The sequence below is a fragment of the Lagopus muta genome, chromosome 2, assembly GCF_023343835.1.
Source record: "Lagopus muta isolate bLagMut1 chromosome 2, bLagMut1 primary, whole genome shotgun sequence".
NCBI lineage: Eukaryota > Metazoa > Chordata > Aves > Galliformes > Phasianidae > Lagopus > Lagopus muta.
In genome coordinates this window covers 105,332,401-105,360,287 of record NC_064434.1, presented here as the reverse complement: position 1 = coordinate 105,360,287, position 27,887 = coordinate 105,332,401, and the positions used below count along the sequence as shown (strand labels likewise).

The 27,887-nt window shown below is 48.9% G+C and overlaps 1 protein-coding gene across 4 annotated transcripts; it reads left to right on the top strand.

Annotated features, from left to right (window-relative positions):
• The first annotated feature begins 2 nt into the window (after window positions 1–2).
• PPP2R5D (protein phosphatase 2 regulatory subunit B'delta) lies at window positions 3–27,887 on the top strand. 4 transcript variants are annotated; one of them, XM_048935497.1, is made up of 16 exons: window positions 3–110; window positions 541–621; window positions 6,428–6,635; window positions 7,537–7,736; window positions 8,069–8,179; window positions 10,275–10,367; window positions 10,846–10,976; window positions 11,382–11,441; window positions 12,124–12,232; window positions 13,355–13,408; window positions 16,028–16,198; window positions 18,128–18,255; window positions 20,296–20,397; window positions 25,754–25,826; window positions 26,265–26,381; window positions 26,686–27,887. In XM_048935497.1, the coding sequence occupies exons 1-16, from the start codon at window positions 84–86 to the stop codon at window positions 26,821–26,823; spliced, it is 1,803 nt and encodes a 600-aa protein (XP_048791454.1). In that variant the 5' UTR covers window positions 3–83; the 3' UTR covers window positions 26,824–27,887. The 4 variants fall into 4 exon arrangements, with proteins under 4 accessions (XP_048791454.1, XP_048791455.1, XP_048791456.1 ...); XM_048935498.1 differs by lacking the exon at window positions 3–110 and adding an exon at window positions 378–410; XM_048935499.1 differs by lacking the exons at window positions 3–110; window positions 541–621 and adding an exon at window positions 1,219–5,701.

The following is a 27,887-nucleotide window of genomic DNA, read 5'->3' as shown; positions in this document are numbered from 1 at the left end:
AATGGGAGCGGCGCGCTGCGGCCGGGCCCGGGCGCAGGCGGCGGCGGGAGCGGGAGCAGAGCGGCTGGGGCCCGGCGCTCACCATGCCCTACAAGCTGAAGAAGGAGAAGGTGCGGCGGGCGGGAGGGCGAGCTGCGGGGACGTTCCTCGGGCGTGCGGCCCCCTCGCCGCTCCCTCCCCGTCTCCCTCCATCCTCGCCGCGGCCTTCCTTCGGCGCGGCCGTTGGGCGGGGGCGCGCGCGGGGCTGCGGCCGGCAGGGGGCGGGGGCGCGCGCGGCGGGGCGGGCGGGGCGCCTGGTGCAGGAGGGCGGCGGAGGCGCGCGCGGGGGGCGGCGGTGCCCCCCCACACCCTCATCCCCACCCCGTCTTCGACACCCCCCCCATCCCGTGGAGATGCCTTCGGTAGGAGAGGTACGCTGCCCCGGTAGAGGCCTCGGAACGGGCCGCGGGGTGCCCTTCCTAGGGGAGGAGGTACAAAGGCGGCGCGGGGCCGCGGTGACGGGGCGCGCAGGGCGAACGTTTCGCTTTTTGGGCCTTTCAGGAGTCTCCGAAGTCGGCCAAAAGCACCACAAAGCCCGGCGGTGGCAGCGGGAAGGATGGCGGGGCTGAGAATTCGGAAGAGGTAAGGCTTCCGCCTCGCACGGCGCTGTCCCCGCGTTCCTGCAAGGGAGGATCCCTCCCGAATCCGTGGGGTCTGAGCAGAGAGCGGCAAAGGCGAAAGTTCGTACCAAGTTAGTGCCCCTCGAGCTGCGGCCCGAGGGGAGCGACGGAGGAGTCACGGCGAGCCTCCTGTCGTGCAGCCCTGCAGAAAGGCCTGGCACAAAGCTGGGGGCAGTGTGGTGAAGCTGGCTGCAGGGAGAGACATGGCAGCCTCTGAGGTGACTGCTGTGTGGCCTCGCCTCGAGCGCTGCGTGCAGCTGTGGGAGCCACAATGTAAGCTATAAAACATCAGCCTCCAAAGGAGGGATATGAAGGTGGGGAAGGGTCTAGAGGCCAAGATGAATAAGGAGCAGCTGAGGCCCTTGGTTTACTCAACACAGAGCAGAGGAGCTGAGGGAGGCCTCATGGCAGCCTGCAGCTCCTCGTAGGGAGTGGAGGGCAGTGTGAAGCTCTGCTCTTTGGGGACAGTGACAGGGTACAAGAGAATGGTGTGGAGCTGCGTCAGGGAGAGCAGGTGGGGGTGAGGGAAAGGCTGTGCCCCTGAGGGCGGTGGGCATGGCACAGGCTGCCCAGGGCAGTGGGCACGGCCCTGATACTGGAGCTCAGGGTGCACTGGGACACCGCTCTGACACTGGGGCTGAGTGGTCCTGTGTGGAGCTAGGAGTTTGGATTCAATTATCCTTGTGGATCCTTTCCCTCTGGGGATATTCTATGAGTCAATGAGAGGAGCCATTGCTCCTAGGGAGGAGGAGGCCTGACAGACAGGAGCAGTTGCATTGCTCCTGTCAGAGCAAAGCACAATCAACTCTGTTGTCACCTGGTGTCAGAGTGGGAGAGTAGTGAGGAGTCAGAGAAAAGGAGCTTGTTCTTGAAAGGCATTTTCTGGGGGAGTGAGGCTGCGAAATAATTGCTAGGACACCTCAAAGAATAGGGATAAAGTGCTAGAGATGAAGTGATTCTTCTTTGTATAACTGCTTCATTTCTGAGCTCAGCATTACTCACAAAAAGGCGCAATCTGTATTCCTAACTATGCAGAGTCTCATTCTCAATTTTGATGTTGCCAATCTGGATGTATTAGGATGGCTTCAGCAGAATGTGATAACATGAAAAGCTGTATAAGAACTAACAAAAATTTGGGTCAGCTGGAGCTTTTCTGGCAGACTTGGGTCTGTCCAGCACCCAAACAGTGTGCTTGTGGGTTCTGAGACTTGGCTTGGAAGAGCATTGTATGCGTGTCCAATAAAGGATGCATGCATATGTCTGGTGGTATGGTTTTTGTTTTGTTTCTTTGTAATTCTGCAGTTTGGCAAACAAGCTGTGTCACTTCTACGTCCACAGAAGCCTGTGTACTCATGTCTTGTTTGGAATGTTTTGCACTTATGATTTGGAGGATTGGGTAGGGGAGATGTCAGGCTAATGAAGACCTGGAAGACTTCCGTGGTTCATGGGAACATCATCGTCCAAATAAGGTTACTTTAGGGTCTCCTTCAAAGCATGGACCTGTGTTGCACAGCCTCCAAAATTATCCCTACTACAGCCAATCCAGTTCAAGGTTCAAGCTGTGCTCATGCCTAACCTGCCTTGTAGCCAGCAGAAAACCAGCTGAGTTTGTTTGCCTTGGAGCTGGTGGCAATTTTGTAGATTCCTCTTTGTATATCCCATCCCTGTCTTGGCCTCTGCCTGTTTTATTTTGTGTATACAGCTACAAACGGCTTGCTTGAGGGCTGTCTGCTGATTTAACGAGTGAGGGAACGCCTAGTTTGGCATCATGGGGTCAGGCTCACCTTTTATTTATTTGGTACTCTTTGTTTGTTGAGTTCCCATCTCTAGGAAGAAGAAGGAAGCCTGAATCTTGCAATGTAAAGGTGATGGAGAGCCACCAAAGCAGAGCACTGTGATGTCCCCATCCAAACCCATGGTGTGTGGCTGTGTTTCCTGGTAACAAGTGCTGCAGCCAGAGAGGGAGAGTTAGTTACAAGTTTTCTTCCTGAAAACTACCTGAAAATTACCTGAAATGGCACATAATGTATGGTTGTTCCTGGCCACGGGAGAAACTTACAAGAGATGCGTGTAACCTTCCCTCCCATAAAACATACCCAGCCACTTCCTCATACCCCAGACAAAATCCAGCCCTTCTTTAGGATGGAAGGCTGAGTCTCCTTTGATCATAGGAACAGAGAGCAGAAAGGAGACACCTCTCCAATGTGCTGCTGCCACAGGTCTCATCTCCATTTCCCTGTTGAGTTTGCGGTGAAGTTTGTTCTCTCTTGGTGCTTTGCTGTCTCGGGACTGCTCTGCTGCAGAATGGAAGAGAGCTTTTTGCTTGATGAGAAGAAATGTATACCAGTTTGAATGCAATTTTCCTGCTCTTCAGGAAGCACAGAAAGGTATTTCTGCTTTAATACTGGGGGTAAGGAACTTGGTCTGTGCGCTAGGAGCTGGACTTGTTTCTTGTGTTGGAAGCAGGAGGGGCTTTTGTCCTTACGAAACACCTGGAGCAGTATTGTGTGGTAGGAGTTGATGGAGTCTCTTGACTTGTAAATTCTTTCGTGGTGTTATGGTTGTTTGGTTACCTTTCTGAAGGTGTGCTGAACAGAACTGTCAACTTTGTGTCTCAGTAGATCAAATGTTTGATGGACTTGCAGCAGGAGAACATTATTTGGGCAGTTCTTCCAGCATGCTTTTTCTTCCTTTGTGCTGTGCTGCAGGGAGCAGAGGAGCTCTTACAGTCCTCATTTATCCTGGTACCAGAAAGTCGTGACTTGTTCTGCAGACAAGTTGTCCAGCTGGTGGAATGAGTAAAGCTCTTTGAAGAGCAGCTCTCCTTTGACAGACTGGAGCGAGTGCGGCAGACTGGGACCTCCTGTGAGGATCTTTGTGGAGGGAGAAGAGGGAAGGAAGCCTGTAGTGTTTTATTCTTCACAGCAAAGGAGTTTTTTGTGGAGCTGAGGTGGAGGGGCAGGTGCATTCAGAAGTGGGTAGCTCCCCACCAGAGGTGGTGTTTGAACTACCTACAGGGGGTAGTGCAGTGCTCTGTTGGTGAAAGTGGCTGAGGTGATGAGGCAGCATAGCTTGGCCAGTCCCCAATTTGCTCCAGAAGAGTTTGGAGCAGTGGAAGAAAATGTGAGAGCAGAGAGTGGGAAATAAAAGATTTTTTTAGATCGTTCCCTGTGGAACATGACGAAGGTATGAACGGAGAGAATTTCTGTGTAGCTATTTAAGGAGAAAAAAGAAATAGAAGAGCACATGTCAGAGTGGATGAGAGGATGATAAAGAGTTACTCTTGGCCACAAAGCCTGGGAGAGGCAGCTGGGTGGTGAAGAGAGTTAATGACCTGGAAGTGAGAGCAGGGATTAGCAGCAGCAGTAAAGAGGGGTTGCTTTGCAGCCTCAAGGACAGCTTGGAGCCTCGCTGATGAGATGCACAGCTCTGGGAGAGGGTGCTCCTTTTCACTGAGCTGCTGTATTACGTGTTTTGCAGATATCTCCATGGGGCTTGTTACTGCAGTACCTGGAGTTCATTATTCAGACATAAGCGTTACAGTGTGTTGGTGTTACTTCTGAGACAGGGAGGTTGATTTTAATAGGGGAAGCCGTGTAACAACAGACAAAGAACAGGTACTGACTTGAGGGATGGGAAGGGAAGAGTCATCTGAGGAGGAGGAGCTGAGAGCAGATCTGGGCTGGGAGCTTAGCAAGCGGGGGATGCTCAAGGGACCAGTGAGGCAGAAGGGCTTTCCGAGTGGCGATACACCCAGCTGCAGTGGGAGTGCCTGCAGAGGTGAGGTCATGGATGGGAAGGAGAACAGAACAGAGGCTGACGCTGCGCTCAGAGTGGCTGGGAGAAGAGCATCTCCTGGAGCCCGGAGTGAATAGAAATGGCACAGAGCGGGCCCGGGGCCTGAGGCTCATTGACTTGTACTGGCAAGCTCTTAGCAGGGAGGAGAGGTGGTGGGAACTAAGAGGGAGGAAATGCCAGGCAGCTGGGGAGCCAGGGAGCTCAGATGTGCTTGTGATTGGGGCTGGCCCCTCCTGCTGGCAGAGCAGCCCGCTCCACTGCAGCGGGAAAGGTGGGGCTGCTGCACCGTGCTTGGGCAAACTGCTTTGTGCTGTTCCCTGCTCGCTCCAGCACACATGGCTCACAAACAGCATCTCTCCAAGCGGCTGTGGTGGTGTCAGGAGTGGGGCTGAAGCCTGGTTTGATGTGCTTGTGTTGGTCAGCTGATGCTGATGTCAGGGAAACTGTGAGGTTGATACCTGGTGTTAAGGGAAAAGCTTTGTTTTAGCAGTCTGGTATGTTCCCAAGGATAAAACTGTGTTAAAGAAGCTTGTAACAAGCCTCTCCTCTCCTGATTTATGTTACCAAAGTAGGGGGATGTTGAAGGCAGAAGGATGGTGGGCCTGATGCAGGAAGAGCCGCCTGAAAACAAGAATTCAGACCGATGCCACAACGTCAATGTAGAAGTAATCAATGCTAAAACCCTTTGAGTGCTGCAGCATAAGAATGTATCCGGCCTTCCCCGTCACTGGGTTTTCTCTAGGAAATTTTATGTGATACGTGCATATATCCATTTTCTAAAGAACAGTTGAAGCTGTGTTTTGTCTCTCTCCGTGCCTGATATGGAAGACTAGAAGCCAGTGGCAGTGACTTTTTCCAGTCTCCCTAGTGAAGGGGACATGGCTGTAGACTGTTGGCCTGCAGTACACATACCATGGTGGGAACATGTGGCATTGCTGAGTGGGTGGGGAATGTACAGACATGCTCTGCCAGCCTCACACGTCTTCTAGCAGGACCCATAGGTTCTTCTTCCCTGAGGGTTACCTGTAAGGTTATTGATGCACCTTTTGTCTCTCTCTGTACCACCTTTCTCCTGATGTGGCTCAGCATTCATATTCTGCCCTTCTTCCCTGTGGAAGGAGGGTGATCCAGGTTCCCCACGATGCAGGTGCTCTTCTTGCACAGTGATGCTGTGCTGCACCTCCTTGGAAAATGTGAGGACTCAGTTCAGGGCAAGGACTGCTCCTGTCTTGGGTAAGCTGCAGGTAAGCCAATCCTCACAGGGAAGTACTGACCGTATCTTGTTTGGAGGAGAGCTCAGATAAGCCTCTGCACTGCTGGTGCTTTCCCCCAAAATAGTTGTTGGCATTCTGGGGAGAAATGGGAACATTGTGCTCTCCCAGCAAGTCTGGAGTAGGCTGACTTCTTTCTTGAGGTGTTTCCCTCTTCCATGAGTTTTCAATGAGTTGCATCAGTGTGATGTTCCCAAGTCAGATAATAACCACTAAGGCTGGAGTGGGACTCAAACCAGCAGAACTTCAGCCAGAACAGAGCTGAGCTGAGAAAGCGCTGACTTGAGTTTCCAGTTACCTGCTAAAAATAAGGAAAGCGTCTCTAAGTTCTTTTTAAGAGGCACCAAGTTGAGAGGACGTGTCTACACAAGAGTTTGTATCAGTAAGCTCTTATAACTTGTTGCAAGACCTGGCCTTGCTTTCCATATCTGTAGCACCACACGTGCTGGAAAGCTCTGATGCCTTCATAGTACCTCACAGGCATGAGCAGAACTGATGTACGCTTTGCAGATAGCGCTGCCCGTGCAGCCAGCTGACACACAGCCTCGCAGAAGTGGATGAGGTGTACTGAAATGCAAGTGCAATGGTGCAAATGTGCCCAGTTTCTTCAGTCCAAGAAGATGCTGACCATGTCTTATTGCCTGTGAGCCTTGTAGGTAAAAGCTTGTGAGTTTTGTTTGACTTTCTTTTCCATCACAGGCCCAGCAGCCGCAGCAGCAGCCTCAGCAGCAGCAACAACAAACAACTTCGAATAAACGCCCCAGTAACAGCGCTCCCCCACCAACCCAGCTAAATAAGATCAAGTACTCAGGGGGACCCCAGATTGTGAAGAAAGAGCGTCGACACAGCTCTTCTCGCTTCAATCTGAGCAAAAACAGGGAACTGCAAAAGCTTCCAGCCCTTAAAGGTACAGAAACTGTGGGGCAGGAGCGACCTTCCTCACAAGCTGTGCTTTCTCCAGGCGGAAGAGCATGAGGGTTCTTTCCAGGGTGACCCTGGTAGTCTCCTGCCAGCAGTGCTGTAGGGATGACTCTGGGAAAGGTGCTTGATGTGGCAGCAGGTTGCGAGTTGATGAATAGCCTAAAAGAAAAAGAGAATATTCTATATGAACTTGATTATTTGCTTTCCCATTTGAAGCAGTTGAAGCCCTAGTGCTTACATTTATTTGAGGTTGCTTTAGATTCTTCAGCAGTTTGTGTGGGAGGGTGGTAAAGTGTTGAGAACTTAGTACAAACTGCTCTTGGCTCCTGCAGTCACCTGTTCCTGGGAGAATACCAGGCCACCTTCTCCTCCTCAAGTTTCCATTGCAAGTTATGATAGTGCTGTTGAACTTGTCTACGTTGGGGCAATTATCCAGCATTAGCAGTTAGTATCCATAATGGTGCAATTAAAGGTGCCTTAAGTAGAGACATGGAGAAAGTGTTGTCAACAGTCACTCAACCAGGCCTGTTGCTGACACTGCTCACAGAAACAGGCCTTTTAGGAAAGGTGGCTGTCTGATAGTTCAGTTAGTCTATGAAGGAAGCTCATAAAGTGAGTTTCTTCTCCACAGTAGCTTGTAATGGGGAGGGATTGATGCTTAGTAGATCAGACATCTGCACAGTGTTTGAAATCGCCAGTTGTTCTTTACCTCCATTGTCCCAGTCTCCATATTAGGGGTTACTCTCCCTCCTACCACACCAGCTCAAGGGGGGCTGTGACTAAAGAAGGGAATGCATGCTTGGGGGTGAACCATGCTGATTCCTAGGCGAACCAGATAGATGCTTTGCCTACCTCGGAGGTCTGACAATCCCTATTTTCTCTTCTAGATGCTCCTCCACATGAGCGAGAAGAGCTTTTCATCCAGAAGCTGCGGCAATGCTGTGTGCTTTTTGACTTCATCTCTGACCCCCTCAGTGACCTGAAATTCAAGGAGGTGAAGCGAGCAGGTCTCAATGAAATGGTAGAATACATCACACACAACCGTGATGTCGTCACTGAGGCCATCTATCCTGAAGCTGTTATTATGGTAGGGCATGGGGCCAGCATGCACTTGTTTGCCAAATAAATGGGGACTGTTCAGATGCGTGTGCTTTTGGGAGGGAGGGAAGAGAAGGAAAAACAGATTTGTCAGAGAGGAGTGTGACCTCAGTCTTTCCCATCCTTTGTAAAGAGAGGTGGAAGTTTTTTTCCCTGGCACAAACTTCACTTGTGAAGTTTATTTGTAATCTGTAACCCTGCGGCCTCTAGGAGGAAAGCTTTTTGCTATGGTAAATGTGTTGCTGTGCAGTGAGGGATTTGCTGCAGGAGGCCCATCGTAAGAGAAGTGATGTCGTTCATTGTCCTTTTTGCTGACCTCAGTTTTCAGTGAACCTCTTCCGGACACTTCCGCCGTCATCCAATCCCACAGGAGCGGAGTTTGACCCTGAGGAAGATGAGCCTACATTAGAGGCTGCCTGGCCACACCTACAGGTGAGGAGAAGGAAGGTATAGATCTGGGAAGCTGAGGGTCTGTGTCATCTGGATGCCTGCCCCAGTAAGTGAGGGTTGCTGTGTGCTAGGATAGGAAAGGGCCAGGCCATGGGTGAGAAGCAGCATGTAGGCAATGCAGGCGATAGGGGCGTTCTGGAAACAAGCTGATGGCTCTGTGTAGTGTTCACCTGCAGGTGGCTGTATTCTCATGTGGCACTGAGGTAGGCTGGAACACTTTGCTGGGAGTAAAGGGAATTGTGCCATATTGTCTCTGTAAGAAGCGTTTCCCCGCAATGATAATTCCAATCCTGATGGCTCAAGAGCTCTCATCCTCTAGGCTTCAGCAGCATTGGAGACAGCACCCTTGTCTGTTTTGGCACTCCTCCTTGCCATGGTCTCTCGGAGGCATGTGGAAGAGTAGGAGTGCTTGTTGCCAAAGCAAAACCTATGCTAGCACCTGCTAACACATCTCTTTTATATTTATGTAACACAGTTGCAATAACTGGGAGCAAATGTGACCAGAAAAAAATGGGGAACAGGAGTGGCAGAAGAAGAAAAGGGGCTGAGGATTTCTTCAGTAAGCTGTGTCCCGAGAAATAGTTTAAGACAAATTAGGTGAAAAGTGTTATGAAGGCAAGAACAAACATGATTAATAGAGCTCAGAAGTGTAAGTCAGGAGGTAAGTTTATAAGAGTCTCCTCAGACACTTGCCGGGAGACATGCAGTCAATCTGACAAAGGCAGAGCAAGAGCTAGTCGCTGCAGGATGAGGCAAAAATACAGAGGACATAAAGTGCAGTTCTGCAGCAGTGGTTAATCACTTCTCACTGCTCTGGTTGACGTAGGGATGTGAGTGTTGACAGGAGTGGTATTTCCTCAGCACCAGTGTGCTGCAAATGATAGGAAGCATTTATTTCTTAGAACTAAGTCAGCAGCAGGCAGCGCAGGCCTGTGGCAAGAGGTCCACTGCTGAGTTTTCATCATGACCTCGGGTTTTTTTGTGCTGCTGTTCTTGGCAGCTCAGTTTCACCTGTGGTTGGGTGGCCCCACAGCTCCTTCAACTCCAAAGTTGGAACCTGGGGATACAATGCTCTAGTTTGGCCTGGTCGTCCCTCAGAGGTACTCTCTCTTGACAAGTTCTGCCTTTGGGTAATCTTGCTAGTCTAGGGCAGCAGTAGCACTGGAGGTTTCAACACTAGCAGCCTTCTGAAAACAAGTTGCTGTTCTTGTGGGATTGTGACACAGCATGAATCTCACGTGGTTTAGTGGAGTCAATCCAAATTTGAAGCCAGTTCTCAGGGATCAAGAGGACACAGTATTTTCCTGGGGTCCATTTCATGTCTGCTCTTTTGTTCTTCCTCAGTATGTCTCAAGGGCTTCCAAGAAGAGAAGGCTCTGGAGGGACCTTACAGTGGCCTTCTAGTACCCAAAGAGTGCCTACAGGCGTGCTGGGAAAGGACTTTCTGTGGGGGCATGTAGCAACAGGACAAGGGGAGGTGTCTTTAAACTGGAAGGGGGTAGATTTAGGCTAGATACTGGGAAGAAATTTTTTACTGTGAGGTTGGTGAGACCCTGGAACAGGTTGCTCAGAGGCATTCAGTGCCAGACTGGATAGGGCTGTGAGCAGCCTGGTCTAGTGGGAGGTGTCCTTGCCTATAGCAGGGAGTTGGAAGTAGATGATCTTACAAGTCCCTTCCAACCCAAACCATTCTATTCTATGATGCTAATAAACCTAAGCCTCTGTCTTCTGGAGGTTTCTGTTCTCTGTAAAGGTGGGGACTGAAGCTAGGAGATTTTCCCAGGCTTAGTGTCTTGATCTGAGTAGGTAGCTTTTGTCTTTGGCAGGACCTGAAATGATGAGATCTCATGCAGACTTGGGCAGTTATGTGCCACTGCTCCATAGCCCATTATAGTGAGGGCAGCTGAATCGGTGTCAGTGGGTGAGGAAATGTGTATTCCTGTGTTTTCTGTGCCCCCACTTCGGCTTTCCAGACTTCTTTCAAGCCCCTAAGGAGATGGAAAACATGTAAAACGTGAAGTAAACAGTGATGAGAAAATGAGGAGGATTTCTAAGTGATCTCTTTTTCCTCCTGCAGCTGGTGTACGAGTTCTTCCTCAGGTTCTTGGAGTCCCCTGATTTTCAACCAAATATAGCGAAGAAATACATTGACCAGAAGTTTGTACTGTCTGTAAGTAATCATTGCCCCTGCCACTGTGCAGCACCTTTGTGAAGGACATGCAGCAGACTTTGGCCAAAGTTTTATGCAAATAGTCCAGTTTAATCAGGAGATATTAGATAATTAAGGTTTTTTTTCTTCTTATGTCTTTTCTTGGAAGAGCAGCTAGAGCTATCAGAGCCGGGTGAGAGGGCATGCAAGCTGTAGTCTCTGGAATTTGTTATCATTGGTGGGAGAGGGGCAGTGGGGGCCTTGCAGGAGGAGCATGGGAACACACTGCTTTGGAGAGTGTCCAGGCCATTGCTGTGCTTTAGAAGATGAATGCTGATGGTACCAACTTGTGGCTAGGGAGGTGACCACTGTGCTCAAGGTGCTGAAGGCATCTCTTGGCTGGAGGAGCTGCTTTTGCTGAGTAGGAGCAGTGCCTAGTATTGCTCATAGCCTCATCCAGGCAGTCGTGTGTGCAGACACTGAATTTCTGTCCCCGCAGCTGCTGGATCTCTTTGACAGTGAAGACCCCAGAGAACGTGACTTCCTAAAGACTATTCTGCACAGGATCTATGGGAAGTTCCTGGGTCTGCGAGCGTATGTGAGACGGCAGATCAACAATATATTTTACAGGTGAGGTGTTTCCTAGTGCCACTGGCTTGATGAATGTTTGGTACAACACAGTGAGAGCGATTCTGAGCATTGGACTGTCCCTAATCCAGGTTTGAATTAGCCAAGTAACTTGGTTATATCATTCTGTTTTGGTATGGACAGCACTGGCCTGTGCCTAAGAGCAGCAGACGTTTGGTAGTGCTGTCTTCAGCATACATAGCAAACGTTGGGATTGGTGAATGTTAGCTTCTCTGAAGTTGTGTTGATCAGGGAGCAGTGAATAGACTATTTGCTTCCATCTTTCATATCTTGAACTGTTTTCTCCAAGTTCTGTTCTCTAGAAGTGTACCCTTCTCCACTGTTTTTCCTTCCTTTTCTTTATTAGACTGGATCCAGTGTTTGGCAATGACATTCTTCTCTCTTCAGGTTCATCTATGAAACAGAGCATCACAATGGGATTGCAGAACTGCTGGAGATCCTAGGAAGGTAAAGATGGTCTTGTAAGTCCCAGAGGATTCACAGTGCATGACATGTCCTAGCTCAGTGTGCTGTGTGAGCTAGTAGTGCCCTCTGCCAGCTGGTGTTGCAGGTGCTATCTTCAGAGAATCTCTGGTGAAGCACACAGTGCTTTCCATCCTGCTGACAAATGCAGTGATAGTTTTTCCCCACATCCGTCTGCTCTTCTTTTGAGTTTGAGTCCAGCCACACTTACTGCCTGCTGAGGCAAAAGAGCTTCTCACAGCCTTGAGAAACTGTAGCAGTGGGCAGCCTCCTCCATGGCTTTCACTGCCCTTCAGCAGAAGCAGCCCTCTCTTATGATGCTGTTATTCTGTTCTGTTGAAGCTGAGCCTTGATGTCTGGGCTACCTCTGTGCTGGACTTCCCCAGAGGTTCTGTTAAATTGTGTCTGAAGGTTCCTGGGCTTATTCTGGCACAGAAAGCTGTGGAGCCTTGGCTCCTTTAGAGGCTTTTCCCTGCCATGCCTGATAAGGAAGCATGCTTTCACTGGATATGTTTTGCAAGGTGGGGCCCCAGCAGCTGTACTTCCAGTGGTAGGTGTTCTCTCCAGTTATTAATGAAAGCTAAGGCATCTCACTTATTCTTCTGTGGTGAGACATACTGTGTTTCTGCTGGATGAAGAAATTAATGAGATTCTTGTTTCTTTTCAGCATAATCAATGGGTTTGCTCTGCCTCTGAAGGAAGAGCACAAAATGTTCCTCATCAGGGTCTTGTTACCACTGCACAAAGTGAAATCTCTCAGCGTCTACCACCCACAGGTGAGAAGTGCTTCAAGTCTTCAGGGCAGAATGCAGTTCTTGCAGTAGTGCTTATGCAGGTTTGCTTGTAGCTATTCATCAGGCTGCATTACTCTATTACATGACCTTCTTGCTGTGAGATGTTTGGGGCTTTTCACTGGCTCTTTACTGTGGTGATTTGTCCCAGCCTTGCAGTGTCTGGGGCTGTGTGCATTATGAGTGTGCTTTTTTGGCACTGGCTGATAGGAAGGTATCCTCCACTTCCTGCTGACTTAATGCTCTGACCTGCTTTGCCTCTCTGTGATGGAAGATTGTGAAATATTGGTGCATTACTGAAACGAGGGGTAAAATTCAAAGCTCCATTCATCAGCCTCTGTATGTGGTGTGTCAGCTGTTAGTCATTGCTGAGATATGCAAATGGTTTGGAGTGCTGGACTGCTAGACTGGCATAGAGATTAATTTCTTGCCATTTAGAAGTCATAAGAGAAGAGAAGCATGGAGATCGGGAGCTTGGAAGCGAAAAATGGATGCTGAACTGTGATGTCTGTTGGCCAACCTTGTTTTTAGTGGTTTGCTCCTTGTCATGTGTGTGGCTGTGCTTGCATTAGAGTGCATTAGCTGTGGGCTGCTCTATGTGAGTCATGTTATTCTCTAAGGTTGCATGCAGTCACTAAGCTCAGGCCCTATCTAGTCTTAGGGCCCACTTGCCATCAGAATTGGGACTGACTTAATACAGTCTGATAGCGTTAGGACAAGGGGGGATGTCTTTAACCTAAAAGAGGCAAGGCTTAGGTTAGATAAGAAGAAGTTTTTTACTCAGAGGATGATGGGGCACTGGAACAGGTTGTCCAGAGAGGTTATGGGTGGAGACATTCAAGGTTGGGTTGGATGGGATCCTGGGCAGCCTAATTTAGTGGTTGACAAACCTGCCCACAGCATGAGGGTTGGAATTAAATGATCTTTGAGGTCCCCTCCAACATAAGTCGTTATATGATTACAACTGGATTCATTTGGAGCTGCAGCTGTCTGCTTGTCACACACGCTGTGGAGGGCCTAACGTTACTTCCAGTTGTGGGTGGTGGTGTTGCTTGTATCTCCAGTAGACTTGAGGAAGCTCTAACTTTGCCATGTGTTCTCCTGCAGTTGGCATACTGTGTTGTACAGTTCTTGGAGAAAGACAGCAGCTTGACAGAGCCGGTGAGTAACCTTTCTTAACCTCTGCATGACAGTCAAGGCCCCAAAGCTTCACAGCTTCCTTAGGGCTCAGAAAGTGTGAAAAGAGGCTGCAGAGTCCGGGGGGATGTAGATTATTTACCGAACTTGCTTGGCACCTTATGGGCAAAATGGACGGTGCTGCTCATGTGCAGGCCTTTCTGAAAGCTTCAGGAACATGGCTGAAGTTTGCCTTTGTGCTTCAGATCTATACCACGCATCCTTTCAGGGCAGAGCCAGTGATAGATTCTGCAGAGACAAAACAAATAGCTTTCTGACACCTGGTGGAACCAGTGTGAACTCGCAAAGACTTTGAAATAGGAAGAGTTCAGTCTGCCAGAGTTGGCTGGAAAACTGTCAGAATGAGGTTATAAACCTGGAACCCAGAAGACTTCTTAGGCAAGCCCCTGTTTCTTGATGAAAGTATTCTTCCTGCTCTAGCATCAGTATGCTAACTCCACAGCGTTAAGTCACAGTGCAGAGACATATGCCTTCAGGATGTAGTGCTGTTGAGACAGCAAGTTCTAAAATGTGTGAGCAGTGGGTCCCTCACGTATTCCAGTTACTGACTATGCAGGCATGCAGTGTTAGCCAGACTGTATGCTGGTTTGGCAGGGGGTTGGCAAGAGGCAAATGTTTCTCCACCTACTGCAGGCCAGGAAATGTCTTCTACAGAGCTGAGCTTCACAACCTCAAAACAGCAGATGGCCATGTGCTTGTGTCATTGTAGCAGGGAGCACCAGAAAGTGTGAGCATTTTAATGAGTAACACTAGCTGAGGTCGTTCTGTTCTTTGGCTGAAATGTGTGTGTTTTTGGTGCTCAATGGAAGCTGGTCAGCTTTCTGGCTCTGCAGCTCTGATGCTGGAATGCTGAAACAGATCCTTGCTTTTTTCTTTTCTTCCTTTTTAAATGTAGGACCTCAGTTTTCTGTGTTCCTAAAAGCCTGCTCTGAAACAAATTGTGTGAAGTAGCTTCCTGATCATGCAGAATACTTCCTGTAGCTTAAATCCAGCCTAGCAGCCTCCTGTCAAAGCACTCACTGTAGGGTGAGGGATAAGAGAGAAATGGGAAAGTCTGTTAATACTTCCAAGATTCATTCTGAAGCTTATTCAAATAATAAAGCTCATCACTGCTTGCTTAGCTGGTGATCCGTGGATTAGAGACACAGCTCTGGTTTGTTGTCAGTGGGCCATTGCATAGGGTCCTTACCATATAGACTTGTTGAAACATCCTCCTTGTGAATGTTTTAAATAGCCTCCTGGTGTTACTGGGGTTATTGAAGTCTGGGGTTGTGCCCCAGTGAGGCCCTGACTGCAGTAGAAGATGTTGCCATCAATGCTGAAAGGAGCCCAGGTCTTACTAGGTCTGCAGTCACTTAACGTGTGCCACCCAAACCGTGCTCAGTAAGGCTGAGCGTGGTAGCTCCTACATTACAGCAGCCTGAATGATTGCCAGGTGAGCAAGACTTCAGGTGTGCTAAGTAATAGTGAACACAGACTCAGCACACCTTGCACCACCTTAGCTGTAGGAGAAATTCTGAGTCACTGGAGCTGACTCTTGCCTGAATAGCAGACCTGACTGACGACAAATGCTGAGGATACCAAGCTGCTACTTGAGCTTTGAGTTGGTGGCTCAGACATTCTTCATCTTGCTGTTGCTTTGCCTACTGCTGTCCTTATGCTGGGGTGAAATTTCCCTCATGCGTTTGCTTCAGGATCAGATTGCTGAAGTACAGAGTTTAGAATAGTAGCTCTTACCAGGAAATGGCTGTTTCTGTTGTCTGTAGAGTTAGTGCACAGTTAGCATTCCTGTAAACCCCATACTGATGGCTCCAGCTGAGTGAAGGTCTGCAAGATCATGGATTCTGTCTTTGACAGTACGTAGAAGTAGGTGGTTAGGCAAGGAAGTGATATTAATAAATGAGGTGGGATATAGCTCTATATTCCCCTAGTGTATTCCTCCACTATCTTGTAAGCAATAGTTTTCTCAGACAGAAGTTGCATCTATATTGTCATATTTCATCATCATTAGGTTTAGCCTCCATAAACTTATCTGCTCCTTTCTGGAACAGTCTGGACTCTAGACAAAAGTCCTCAAGAATGAGCTCTGTAATCCAGCTACCTTTGTATGTAATGGTATTTCCTTTTGCTCGCCCTGAATGTGGCCATTGCATTATTTGTTGGGTACTTTCTAGTGTTCAAGCTCTGTGGTATAATAAATAACAATTCCTTCATCACCTTCCCCATAGCATTTCTGATTTTACTGGTAGATCTTTCATTGTTGCTCTGTGCCATCTGGCATCCCCTGCCCACTCTGAGTTGATCCTTCCTTGTTAAAGTGAGCTGGAGGAAGAAGTAGTTCTAAGCTTTGTGCTGGTAGTACCAAATGTTAGCATCCTGGGCAGCACTGCTGTCTTGTATGCAACTTGGCAGAGTTTGTGCTTTTCTCTTCCTTCTTCCCTGGTAACTCACCCTCACTCTGAGAGTGTCATTATTTCTGTTACTTCCTCTCCTTTGCTGTTGTGACCAGACTTTTAAAATCCTTTTTCACCCTCTGTGTTAACTTTCAGTCTCTAACACTGTGTCTGTACCCTTCCTACTCAGGTGATTGTGGGCTTGCTGAAGTTCTGGCCGAAAACACACAGTCCCAAGGAGGTGATGTTTTTAAATGAGCTGGAAGAGATCCTGGATGTGATTGAGCCATCTGAATTTGTGAAAGTTATGGAGCCCTTGTTCAGGCAGTTGGCCAAGTGCGTCTCCAGCCCACACTTCCAGGTGGGTCCCAGCTCAGGGAGTGGGTAGGGGTCTGACTTGTAACCCACTTGGCACGTGAGGGTTATGCCACAGCTCTTGAGCTTGTCTTTGTGGACCAGTGGCACGTGGTGGTGCCACCAGAGAGAGTACTGGGGTTCCATGTGGTGGGAGGCAGTGAGAGTCCTTGCCCAGCCACAGAGCAGTCTCATCCAGAGGGGTAACTAAGCTGATCAGTGGATCCCCTCCTGCTGCGCTGTGCTGTGCAGCAGCTGGAGCAGAGGTACTCTGCTACCTCCTGTTTTAGCTGGCAGATGCAGTATAGAGGAGATCCATCCAGTGTCACCCTCTCACAGTAGGTCCAAGCTGGCTGCAGTACTAGGTTGAGGCTGATAAAAGAGGCTTGTGGAACACGAGTGGCTTCAGACAAGGTTCTTTGTATTATTCCAGCATTGATGATAGGTATACTGAAAGTGGTAGTGTGCTTCTTCCTTGTTCCATGAAAGGTGGCTTGCCCAGATGTGGGAGTGGGATGAAATGGTGATGTAGCCCATCCCCGGGGTGGGTGTGACTGCACAGTGAGGCAGACTGCAGCCGGTGTCTTTTAATACAGTGAGGAACAAAGTTGTGTTCAGAAGCCAAAAATGGGATCAAGCTAGGTTGTGTGTAAAAATTTCCCAGAAGGGAGTGACTATGGAAAGGACTTGGGGAGCTTGATCAAAATTAATTGGACGTGAACTGCTTGTTTGGTTGATGGGAACCAAGGGGCTAATGAGACCTTTACACCTGGAAGTAGCTACAGTAGGAAACTGGAACAGTACAGCACAGTAGGAAAAGGAACTTGAATGGAAGAAGGGAAAGTCTGGAGAAGAGGCGTCCTGTACTTCATACCAGTCCTCTTCTGCTACCAGCTCTTTGCAAAACAGGACTGAAAAACATGGACAACTTGTGAACACTTCACAGTCTAGGGGAATAAACCTCAAAGGTGTTCCAAACAGGAAGAGTAAACAGTTTCAGTGACTGCAACTTGTCAGAGAGCAAAAGTGAGAATCGTCTTCTTTGTAAGTCTGAACACCTTGGTGTGGGAGAGTTTTCTTCAAGTGGATTGTGCACTAATCAGCAGTCAGAGGCTTAACAGGATGTAATAGGTGGAAACCAAGGCTAGGTAAGTGAGCACAAGATGAGTTTCACTTCATTTACTCGTGTGAAATGATATATTAAGAGGATATAGTGAGTTCTGTCAGACAAAATGTAGAACAGACTTAGATGCTTCTTTTCCCAGGTGTTTAGCTCATCCTCAAGCCAGTGCTAAGTGCAGAAATTCACACATCAGCTTGGTTACTGTGTTGCTGAAATTTGTAGCTAAATATGAAGAAGTGTGGTTGAATCTCTCTTGAAACTTGCCAGATTTGTTTGACGTGTTGGAGCAGAGTTGGTGCCCCGAGTCTTTCCATATTTTCACCCATGCTAAATCAGGACGATGGATTGTGATCCTGGTATTTGAAGCATGCTCAAATGCCTGGGGAGACTGTGTTAGAGAGAAGGCCAGGGAGGGATGGTAGCTGTGGAGCTTTACAATCTGAGGAAATGAAGGAGTCCTGGAGTTAGTCTGTGCCATGACGTGAAGAGGATGATGTTACCGTGCTCAAGTGTTGTGTAGAGAGCATTGGAGTTAATGTTGGACTTGCCTGCTTAAGAATGCAACGTTTTCCCCCCAGGGAAGTGAGAAGTGTCTGGTTAAATGCCATAAGAGAAGGAACTCTAGGCAAAGGGAAAAAAAAATGGCCATGCAGATGTTGGCAAAGGTCAGCAGTGCTGCCTGTGCTGCGGGGAAGTGTTTGCTCCTCAGCTGGGCGGTGGTAAGCTCTGGTCTCAGCACTGCACAGTTTCCACGTGCACCACAGGTGTTACTGGAAGGAGCCTCTCCAAGAATGGGTTTCTCTCCCACTGCAGGTGGCAGAGCGAGCGCTGTACTATTGGAACAACGAATATATCATGAGCCTGATCAGCGATAACGCAGCCAAAATTCTCCCGATCATGTTTCCAGCGCTCTACAAGAACTCCAAGAGTCACTGGAACAAGTAGGTCTTTCCGCATGCCCTGGCACTTGCTGTGCATGCAGGATTGCTTGACCTACTAGCGATCTTGGGGCATGCTGCTACAGTGCAATGGTGCATGGCACTGGGTGACACCAGGTGCTGAGACAGAGGGGGTGTTGTTAGTGTTGGCATGGGAAGGTGCCACAGCAGACCACGGTGGCCTGTAAGGTCTCAGACATCTTGCAGGGGTCGGCACCGTGGCTGTCGAGTCCACCCAGAGTTTGATACCTGCGTCTCCCTAGCTCTCTTGGAGGTGTGCTGTAGGTTTTCCAGCGGATTCTTGACTGCTTGTTAACTGATGATCACCCACTTGTGATGGGATACCTCGTCTGATGCACGTACCTGGCTGCCCTTGAGTACAGAAAGAATAGAGAAAGCAGAAACAGCTGGGCAGATGTCAGATTGCCTCCTGTGTCTGCACCCTCAATACTTGTCTGTGTTGCAGTTCTCCCCTAAACTTCCTTCTAGCCTGCCTTCCAGCTGCTTCTTACTAACTGATTTCTTACCCATTTAAATCAAACTGCAGAACTCCTTTTTAATGCATTAGCTGAAAGTGCTTAGTCCACAGCTGAGATCCTGAAGCTTTCTTGTAAATAAACAAATAAATAAAATACAGGGAGATGGGGGGGAAAAAGTCATCTTCTCCTATTCCAGAGTATGGAAATATCAAAGTAATTAATTCTGAGGAGATTGGACAAGACCAGGACTTAAGTGAATGCTGTGGTAGTAAAGACGGGGTTGTGAAGTAGAATTGCTCCTTACTGGCCTGCTGTTTCTCTTAGTTGTAGCAGGAAGCACTGACTTGAGCCATCAGGCAGGGCTGGTCTGAATGTGTGAACATCTCCATGCTGAGCTGTCCTGCTCTCTTTTCCATTTGGTGTCTGTCAGTCTACACATGCAGGCACCAAAGCATCACACTCTGTGCATACATTTACCAGAAGACAGACACATGCATATGCAGACAGGCACACACACACACACACATACAGACATGTGTATAGCTGCTCTCCCACTCAGTGTCACTGCACCTGATCAGAGTTCAGAAAAGGACTTCATGTTCCTGTCTGAAATGCTCTGCCAGTTCTCTTTCCTCCTTTTGCAGTCAACATTCCTGATTCTGCTCTTTCTACTTTTCTTACTTGTCTCTGTTGTGTTGGTATGGCAGAGGAGGTCCTAAAGGTGTTTTCCTCTTTTCTCTCTATTTTAGCATTGATGGCTTTGTCTCAGCACAGGCTGAGTGCCTCAGTTTCTCCTCTTCCTTCCCATAGCTCGTTTCCTCCCTGTTTTGTCAGTCAGACTGCATAAATCCAGCAGGGCTATAGCTCTCTTCCTTATTCCATCTGTAGAGCTGGAGATGCACCAAGGCTCACATCTACAGTCTCATCATTTCCTACAGCTCAGATATCTCACAGTCAGCTTGAATACTTGTTTTTATTCCTTGGGGAGGGTCTTTGTCACTGAGCCTGCTCAGGCACATTGTAACCTATATGTAGATTACTGACACAAAGGCAGGTTTTTTTCCCTCTGCTCTTTTCTGTTTCCAGGACTGCTGGATGTCTGTGTTTTGGGCAGCTTAGTAGCAAAACTCATGAGTGGGCAGCCCAAAAAAGTCATGTTGTGCATCTTGAGGTTAATTGTGGAAGGCAGTAGAGCTAGATTAGGGAAATCCCTCTTCTGAACACCTCTGAGAAGGTCCTTAGAGTCCTTTCTCTCCAGTTTGTGACTTTAGGAATTGAGTGCGATTGTTTTTGCACTTGCAAAGAGCAGTCAGAGCAGGGCTATCCCAATGGTCTTCTCTCTTTTCACTCCATCTCTTTCTCTGTGTGATGGTCTCAGATGCCATCTGTTTAAAGGGGTTTTTCCACTCTAAGAGGAGGGGCTGTGTGAGGATCTGTACCAATGCTGTGATGCATGAGTTGCTGTGACCGTTTGCTCTTGTCTCTCTGCTGCTGGGGCTAACTCAGGGCTGAGATTCTGGAGGACACCACCATGACTTGTTCTCCTTTCCTGTTTTCTTTGCAGGACGATCCATGGACTGATCTACAATGCACTAAAGCTGTTCATGGAGATGAACCAAAAGCTTTTTGATGACTGCACACAGCAATACAAGGCAGAGAAGCAGAAGTGAGTAAGAGCTTCTTGCCCAGTGGCTTGAGCTCATTGTGGAGTCTCTTTGAATATGCTAACAGCTGGTAGATCCCAGTAGACAGAGGGGGAATGAAAAGCTGGTGCAAATCATTTCATCAGAAAGTAGAGGGCTGCTCAGCAGTAACTGTATGTGGGGGTGAGAAGAGTTAGTAAACATGTGATCAGGTAATCCTTGCACTTCTGCTGAAGCAGTTAGCTTGGAAAAGAGTGACAGAGTTTTCTGGGTCATGAGGAAGTAAACTGCAGTGTGAAAAGTCTGCTTAGCTTTACAGAGAAGCTTATGGTCTGCCTTGAAAATATTTAGCAGTTCTTATATGTCTTGGTAATGCTTGTAGAATCCTGCTGCTTTAGAAAGTGTTTTCTGAATAATTTTGCTGTGGAGAGCGTAATGAATCTTTTGCACCACAGGATGCTTTCAGTTTTCCAGTAATAAAGATGGAATAATATCTGGAACTTCGAAGAGCAAATGGTGGGGATAAAAATCTTAGCTCAGCAAGTATCTGTGCCGTGATGCAAAGAGAAAACACTCTGCTCTTTCTGCTGCCTTGTGTTCAGAGTGATTGGTGAGTCCAGTCAGTTCATTAAGATAGAAAGAAACTTCTTCTTTCCCAAGTCAGATTTCTGCTGGCTTTGTCTTGCAGAAGAGCAATAAATAGCAAAGGTGAGATGTGGAGTTTGGGGGTGGGTAACATATGGAGAAATGAGTAGTTTGCAGTTTCTAAGTTGACGGCGTTAATAACTTTTTTGCTGCCCAGTTATGAAGGGACAGAAGTCACCTGTGTCTCTGGAACGACAGATGGATCCCTACAGTACACGAAGTCATATTGGGCCTAACTGGGAACAAGCAGCACTTGCACCCCATTGTGACTTGCCCAAAGACTCTGTGCATGCTTAGTGCAGACTGCCTCAGGAAGGGGGACTTTGGGAACCCAAAAGGGTACCAGTGGCCTATTGGTATAGCTTCTGTGGAGACAGAGGAGATATTAAACATCTATCTGCCTTGCCTAGTCTTCCAGAGGACCCTTCTGACGTGAAGGTTGCTAGGAGTTGAAGAACTGTAAGTGCCAGTTGCTACCACAGCAGTGGATTGGCAGCAAAGGTTGTGCACCAGGGGGTGGTCAGGCCTGGAACAGGCTCTGCAGGGCAGTGGTCACAGCTCCGAGCTGCTGGAGTTAAAGGAATGCACAATGCTATCTGACATAAGGGTTTGGATTTTGGCTGGTCCTGTGTGGAGTTGCATTCAGTGATCCTCATGGATCCCTTCCAACTTAGGAGATTCTGTGATTCTTTGGTATTTTCCCTGTTCTAGGGCATTTGTGAAGCCCGTTCCTGGATCCCTCCATACATTTTAAGTCACAGTCAAAGCATATTTATGTTGAGGTCTATCTGCCGTTTCCATCAGGCTTTTTCTATCTCCTCCAGCTTATACCTGCTCTCTGCTGTTGCAGGTGACAGTGAGCAGTACCAGTGTGCAGCTTATGGAGGATTATTCTGCGAAAGATCCGCAAACCATAAAATCATAGAATTGCTTGGGCTGGAAGGAACTTAAAGACCATCCAGTCCCAATCCCCCTGGGTGGGCTGGGTTGCCACCCACCAGATCAGGCAGCCCAGGGCCTTGGGGGTACATACCTGCAGGGGTGGGCACAACTTTTCTGGGCAACCTGTTCCAGTGCCTCATCACCCTCTGAGTGAAATTTCTCTCCCTAATGTCTAATCTAAATCTCCCCTCTTCTAGTTAAAAGCTATCCCTCCTTGTCTGATCACTGTCAGACCGTGGACACAGTCAGTCCCCCTCCTGCTTATAAGCTCCCTTCAAGTACTGGAAGGTCACAATGAGGTCTCTCCACAGCTTTCTCTTCTTCAGACTGAACAAGCCCAGCTCCCTCAGCCTTTCTTCACAGGAGAGGTGCTGCAGCCCTCTGAGCATCTTCATAACCCTCTCCAACAGCTCCACATCTTTTCTGTGCTTAGGGCCCCAGGTCTGGACACAGTACTGCAGGTAGGGCCTGACAAGGAGAGAGCAAAGGAGAACAATCCTTTCCTTCTTGCCTTTCTGCCACCTCTCTTTTGATGCAGCCCAGGATGCTGTTGTTCTTCCAGGCTGCAAATGCACACTGCTGGCTCATTTTCCACTTTTTATCCACCAGTACCCCCATGTCCTTCTCCAGTGTGCTGCTCTCAAGGAGATCTTTTCCCAGTCTGTACACATATCTGGGATTGCCCTGACACAAGTGCAACATCTTGTTAAGCCTCATTATGTTCACGCATCCACTTCTCAAGTTTGCCCAGGTTCCTTTGGGTGGCATCCATTTTGCACCACTCAGCTTAATGTCAGCAGCACACTTGCTGAGTGTGCCCTCAGTCCCACTGTTTGTCAGAAATAAGGATGCTGAAGAACACTGGTCACAAGATGGACCCCTGGGGCACACCACTAATCACCAGCTTCTATCTGGGTGTTTATCTGTTGACCTCAGCCCTCTGGCTGTGACCATTCAACCAATTCTTTATCCACCAACTAGTCAGCCTTCAAATCCATATCTCTCCAGCTTAGAGACAAGAACATGGTGTGGGACCGTGTCACAGGCCTTGTAGAAATACAGGTGGATGACATCAGTTGCCTTTTCTTTGTCCACTGCTGCCATCGCTTCATCACAGAAAGCCACCAGATTGGTGAGGCATGATGTACCCTTGGTGAAGCTGTGCTGGTGTGAATCACCTCCTCATCTCTCACATGCTGTAACATCTCTTCCAGGAGAATCTGTTCCATAATCTTCTCAGGCATGGACATGAGGTGAGGCTCACTGGCCTGTAGTTCTCTTGATCTTCCTTTCTTAAAAATAGGAGCGAGTTTTCCTTTTTCCAGCCGCCATGGTCTTCATCTGGACTTATTCTTTGGTTACAGTGGGAGGGATTTTGCTCCCCCAACTTCCACTTAGAGGTCTGGGGATGTGGGAGATATGAGAAGCCTGACTAGCAGTGAAGACTATGACAGTACATCAGTCTTCTGTGTCCATTGTTGCCAGTCCAAATGACGAAGGGACAGAACCATTCTCATTTATCAGGTTCACTCTCCATGGTTTGTCTCTTCTAACCTGTAGAACCCCTTGTTATTTTTCACTTCCCTTGCCTAGTTCCATCTGCATCTTGGCCTTCCTGATCCCAACTCTCCATGTTCAGACAGCATCCCTATATTTTGCCCTGGCCACCCATCGCTGTTTCTGCTGCCTGTACTTCTCCTTCTTATCCCTCAGTGTGACCAGCAGGTTCTTGCTCAGCCTTGCTAGTTTCCTGCTCTCTCTGTATTTCTCCTACTAGGGGGATGGAGAGCTCTTGCGCTGTCAGAAAGGTGTCCTTAAGGAGTTGCCTCCTCTGTTCCATTCATATGTTTCTAAGGGCAGTTTTCCAAGGGCTCCTAATTAACAATTCCTTAAACAGCTGGAACTGCTGTGTTCTCCTGAAGTTCAAGGTTCTGACTCTGCTCTTCATCAGGCCCATATTCCTCGAGATCACAACCTCGACCAGGGCACGCCTGCTACAGCCCAGGCTGCCTCAGTTATTGAGCTCTTTAATGGCCTGCTCTGCACTGATGAGCACCAAGTCTTGTAACGTTTCACCTCTGGTTGTTGTGTTCAGTACTCAGACCAGGAAGTTATGCTCAGTGCACTTCTGGATGACTTGCAGCCCCCTGTGTTGCTTTCCCATCAGACACACAGGCAGTTGAAATCCTCTGTCAAGATGAGACCTAAGATGAGACCTGTGAGCACAGTGCCTTTGCAGCTGAAGTAAGAAAGCCTCGTTAACAGGCTCCCCTTCATCAGGCAGCCTGGAGTGGACCTGGAGCACCAGGTGTCCTTCACTGATCTGGTCAACATGACTCTTACCTGTTTCTTAGGGTCACTTCAGGGGCAAGCCTCAGAAAATCAAGCATGTGCTTGGGAAGATGAGTTACCTGAGAAGTATGCCTCAGTTCTTTGCTGAAGGCCATTGTGGAAATGCCCTCTTCTCCCTCTGTGTCTTTAAAACTTCAGCCATATACAAGCAAATGCATGTACCCTTAGCACTTCGGCTGCACATTCTGAACTGTAATAGAAAATAAGTCATATCAGGAATAACTTGTTTCTCTTAGAGGAAGCAACATTGTTTAGTTGTATCTCCCCTGTGGAAGGAGACAGTTTTGTCACAAAAGAGTGTCTTGGAGGCTGCAGGGCCATTCCTGCCTTGCCCCTTGCTTGCTCTTCTTTCAGCCTGGTCCAATGAACAGCAGTCCCAGCAGCTGCCTCCACAGCTCATTTCTGCTGTCTCACTGGCAGAGGTCACTGCAGACCAGGGCCTGCTGGTGCACAGGGATGTGAGGTTGCAATCAACTGCTGTTCTCTTTGCAAATGTGAGACTTAAATGAAGTAGTAATTGCGCTTGTTTTCTAAAATAAAATCTTAATGTTATGAAGTTTATTGTTTTAGGAGTAAAGTAGTGTTCCTGAGGCTGCTGAGAGAGTGCTGACTGGATTGCTGTAATGCAGGATCAATCTTTAACTGCACGATACCTGATGATTTCTACAGGATCTCTGCCTTGTCCAGGGAGACTGACAAGTTTGAAAAGCTAAAGAAGACAAGGCTGCTTCTTTGTAGCCAGGAAAAGGAGCAGGCATATAAAATGTTTTCCATGGGGGCCCCCAGAGGCCTTGTACTATGAACTGAGAAAAAGCAAATGTGGCAAAGACCACGTTATGGTGTACAGTTGGAGGCAATTACAGAGTAAGGACTTCCTTGATGTGGACAAGCAGGACTCCTGATAGACTGGTAGCCAGGATAAGAGCCAGAGAAGTTGAAAAGCAGAAATGAAGCAGAGATTTTAGTGCAGAGGTTTAAAATGTAAAAGGGAATACTAGCAAGGGGTGGTGGAAAGTCACCTCTGTGGGGGAAAGTTCACTGCGCTGGGATTTACAAGCAGCCAAGTTTGAACGGTCACATGAGGACTGCAGCAAAGTCTGTGCCAAGCTGAAGAGCTGTTTACCCCAGAACCCAGGCTCTCAACTGTGCTCATGCATCACAGAGGCGAGGAGAAGGTTCCTGTGCCACCTGCTGCTGCTGCCCCACTGTGCTCTGGGCTGAGCGAGGAGCACACCTGCCTGCCTGCCTCCCTCCCTGGGCTGGCTGCAGCACATCTATTCTTCTTGCCTCGTCTCACCTCTGGATTGAAAACTGGGATCTCTGAAGGGCTGAGCAGTTCTTCCCTTACCTGTGCTCTTCTGCTATCCCTATTCTTGTCTTCCTGTTGGTGAAAGCTGTGCTGCCCCCGGGATTTCACACTTGTGCTCTCTCTGTCTGCAGGGGGAGGTTCAGGATGAAGGAACGAGAAGAAATGTGGCAGAAAATAGAGGAGCTGGCCCGGCTGAACCCTCAGGTGTGTAACAGCAGGATCTGGGACAGACAGAACAAGAATGTGCTGGGGGAGCTAGGCTTGCTTCCTGAGCTCATGAGGGCAGGCTGTAGCACCTGGTCTCAGTCTTGTGCACACAGTGCTGCTCTGTCCCTTTCAGGCTGTGTTTTACCAGTCTGGACTTCAGCAGTATTGACTCTGGATTCTGCTGGTCAGGGTGTGTGTATTAGTGGACTCCTCTCTTGGCTGTGGCTACACGTGCAGTTTGCTGTGGCTCGTTTGGGTGCCACAGGCAAAAATGGATGAGAGAAAATGCTCCTCTCCTGACCGTGCACATGCTGTGACTTTGAGAGTGCCAGAAAGGGTGACTGGAAGAAGTGTGCCACGCTGTTAGGATGCTGAGGGGAGGAAATTTGGTGTTGGGTGATGTGCTCATTCCCTGGTGTTCTGTGTTATCTGCAGTATCCCATGTATTATGCACCTCCATCATTGCCTCTGGTCTGCTGCATGGAAACAGAGACCCCGACTGCAGAGGATATTCAGCTACTGAAGAAAACAGTGGAGACGGAGGCTGTGCAGGTGTGTAAGTGACGAGGGGCCTTCCAGAGACTGCTCAGGGCACGACCAGTTAGTGCAGGGTTCAGCAGGCAGAGCAGCTCGTTCAAAACGTCCTGAGGGTAAATGCCCCCTACTCTAATTCCTGGTTGTTAGAGATCAGCCTGTGCAAGTGGGGCTTCTCTGCGTCCTTGTGGTCTGTGGCTTCTTCTGTAGCACATCACTGTGTCAGCCAGCAAAGCAGTTGGTATCAGAGGAAGGGAAGGTTTAGGCTGTACACATTGAATGGGCGTGCTGCAGATACCTGACTTCTTTGGTTTGTCTGTAGATGCTGAAAGACATTAAGAAGGAGAAGGTTTTGCTGCGCCGGAAATCTGAGCTTCCTCAGGACGTCTACACTATAAAAGCCCTGGAGGCCCACAAGAGAGCAGAAGAGTTTCTCACCTCAAACCAGGAGGCTCTCTGACGGGCTCAGAAGCTGGCCCAAGAAGCTATGTCCCATCCCTTTCCCCCAGGGGTCACAGAAATGCACTCGGTTCTCATGTATAATAAGGAATGAACATGGTGAGCCGTGCCTGTCCTCCACTCCATCCACATCCCTGCAGGATAGATCTGTTTTTATGTTGTACCTTCTATCTCACCACTGCCATCTCCTCCTGCTTCTCCTCCTCCCACACACGCAGTGTGTGTGTGTGTGTGAAGGGAACCTGTCTGCCCTGCCGGTCCAGGCAGGGGTTGCTTCATTTCCAGTTGCTGCCTGGTTTTTGCTCTTCCTGGGAGCCTTGCAGGGCAGGCAGGCGCTTCCTGTGGCTCTGCTAGAAGGAGGGCTGAAGGGAGCTGCTCCGGGCTCTCTGTAAGCATAGAGAGAACCGAGCCCCTCCGCAGCTCACCTCTGCGGGGCGGCTGAGCCGGGCAGCGGTGCAGAGCAGTTGACCTCTCAGGCTTCAGGATCAGCCTGAGCTGCCCAGTTCAACCCAGCCTGAGCCAGGTGTGTTGGCTGGAGACTGCCGCGCGTGGCTCAGCGTGCTGCAGCCATCCCAGGTGCCCGCCTCCGTGTGCCTGCCCCAGTGCTGCTTGCGGTGACCAGAGGCTGAGCGCGTGGTGGGAGCGGCTGGCAGAGTTTGTGGGGGCTCTGCCAGCTCTCCACCCTGCCTCAGGGTGCAGCTCTGCAGTGGGAGGGCTCACGTATAGCAGGAGATGTTTGCTTCCGCCTTTCTTTTGCCTCAAGCCCCCCATTCTGTTCCCCTGTTGGTGGAGTGGGGGTTCAGTGCTTCGCCACCCCCGGTATAGCTGGGTGCGAGCACTGCATCTTATTGCTTCCCTCCTTTTAGAGCATCCTTAGAAGCTCTCTTGTGGGAAAGTAAATTCCTTCGGCTCTTTGTGTTGGTCCTCGCTAAGTCGTCTCCATTCCAATGTCTTGGGTAGTTGTGGGCCCAGAGTTAACTTCTGCTTTGTAGCAGGTGTCAGCCACTGACTTCTGCTTTCTTCCTCCTCCTCCTCCTGCTCAATTAAAATACTCCCGCAGCTTTC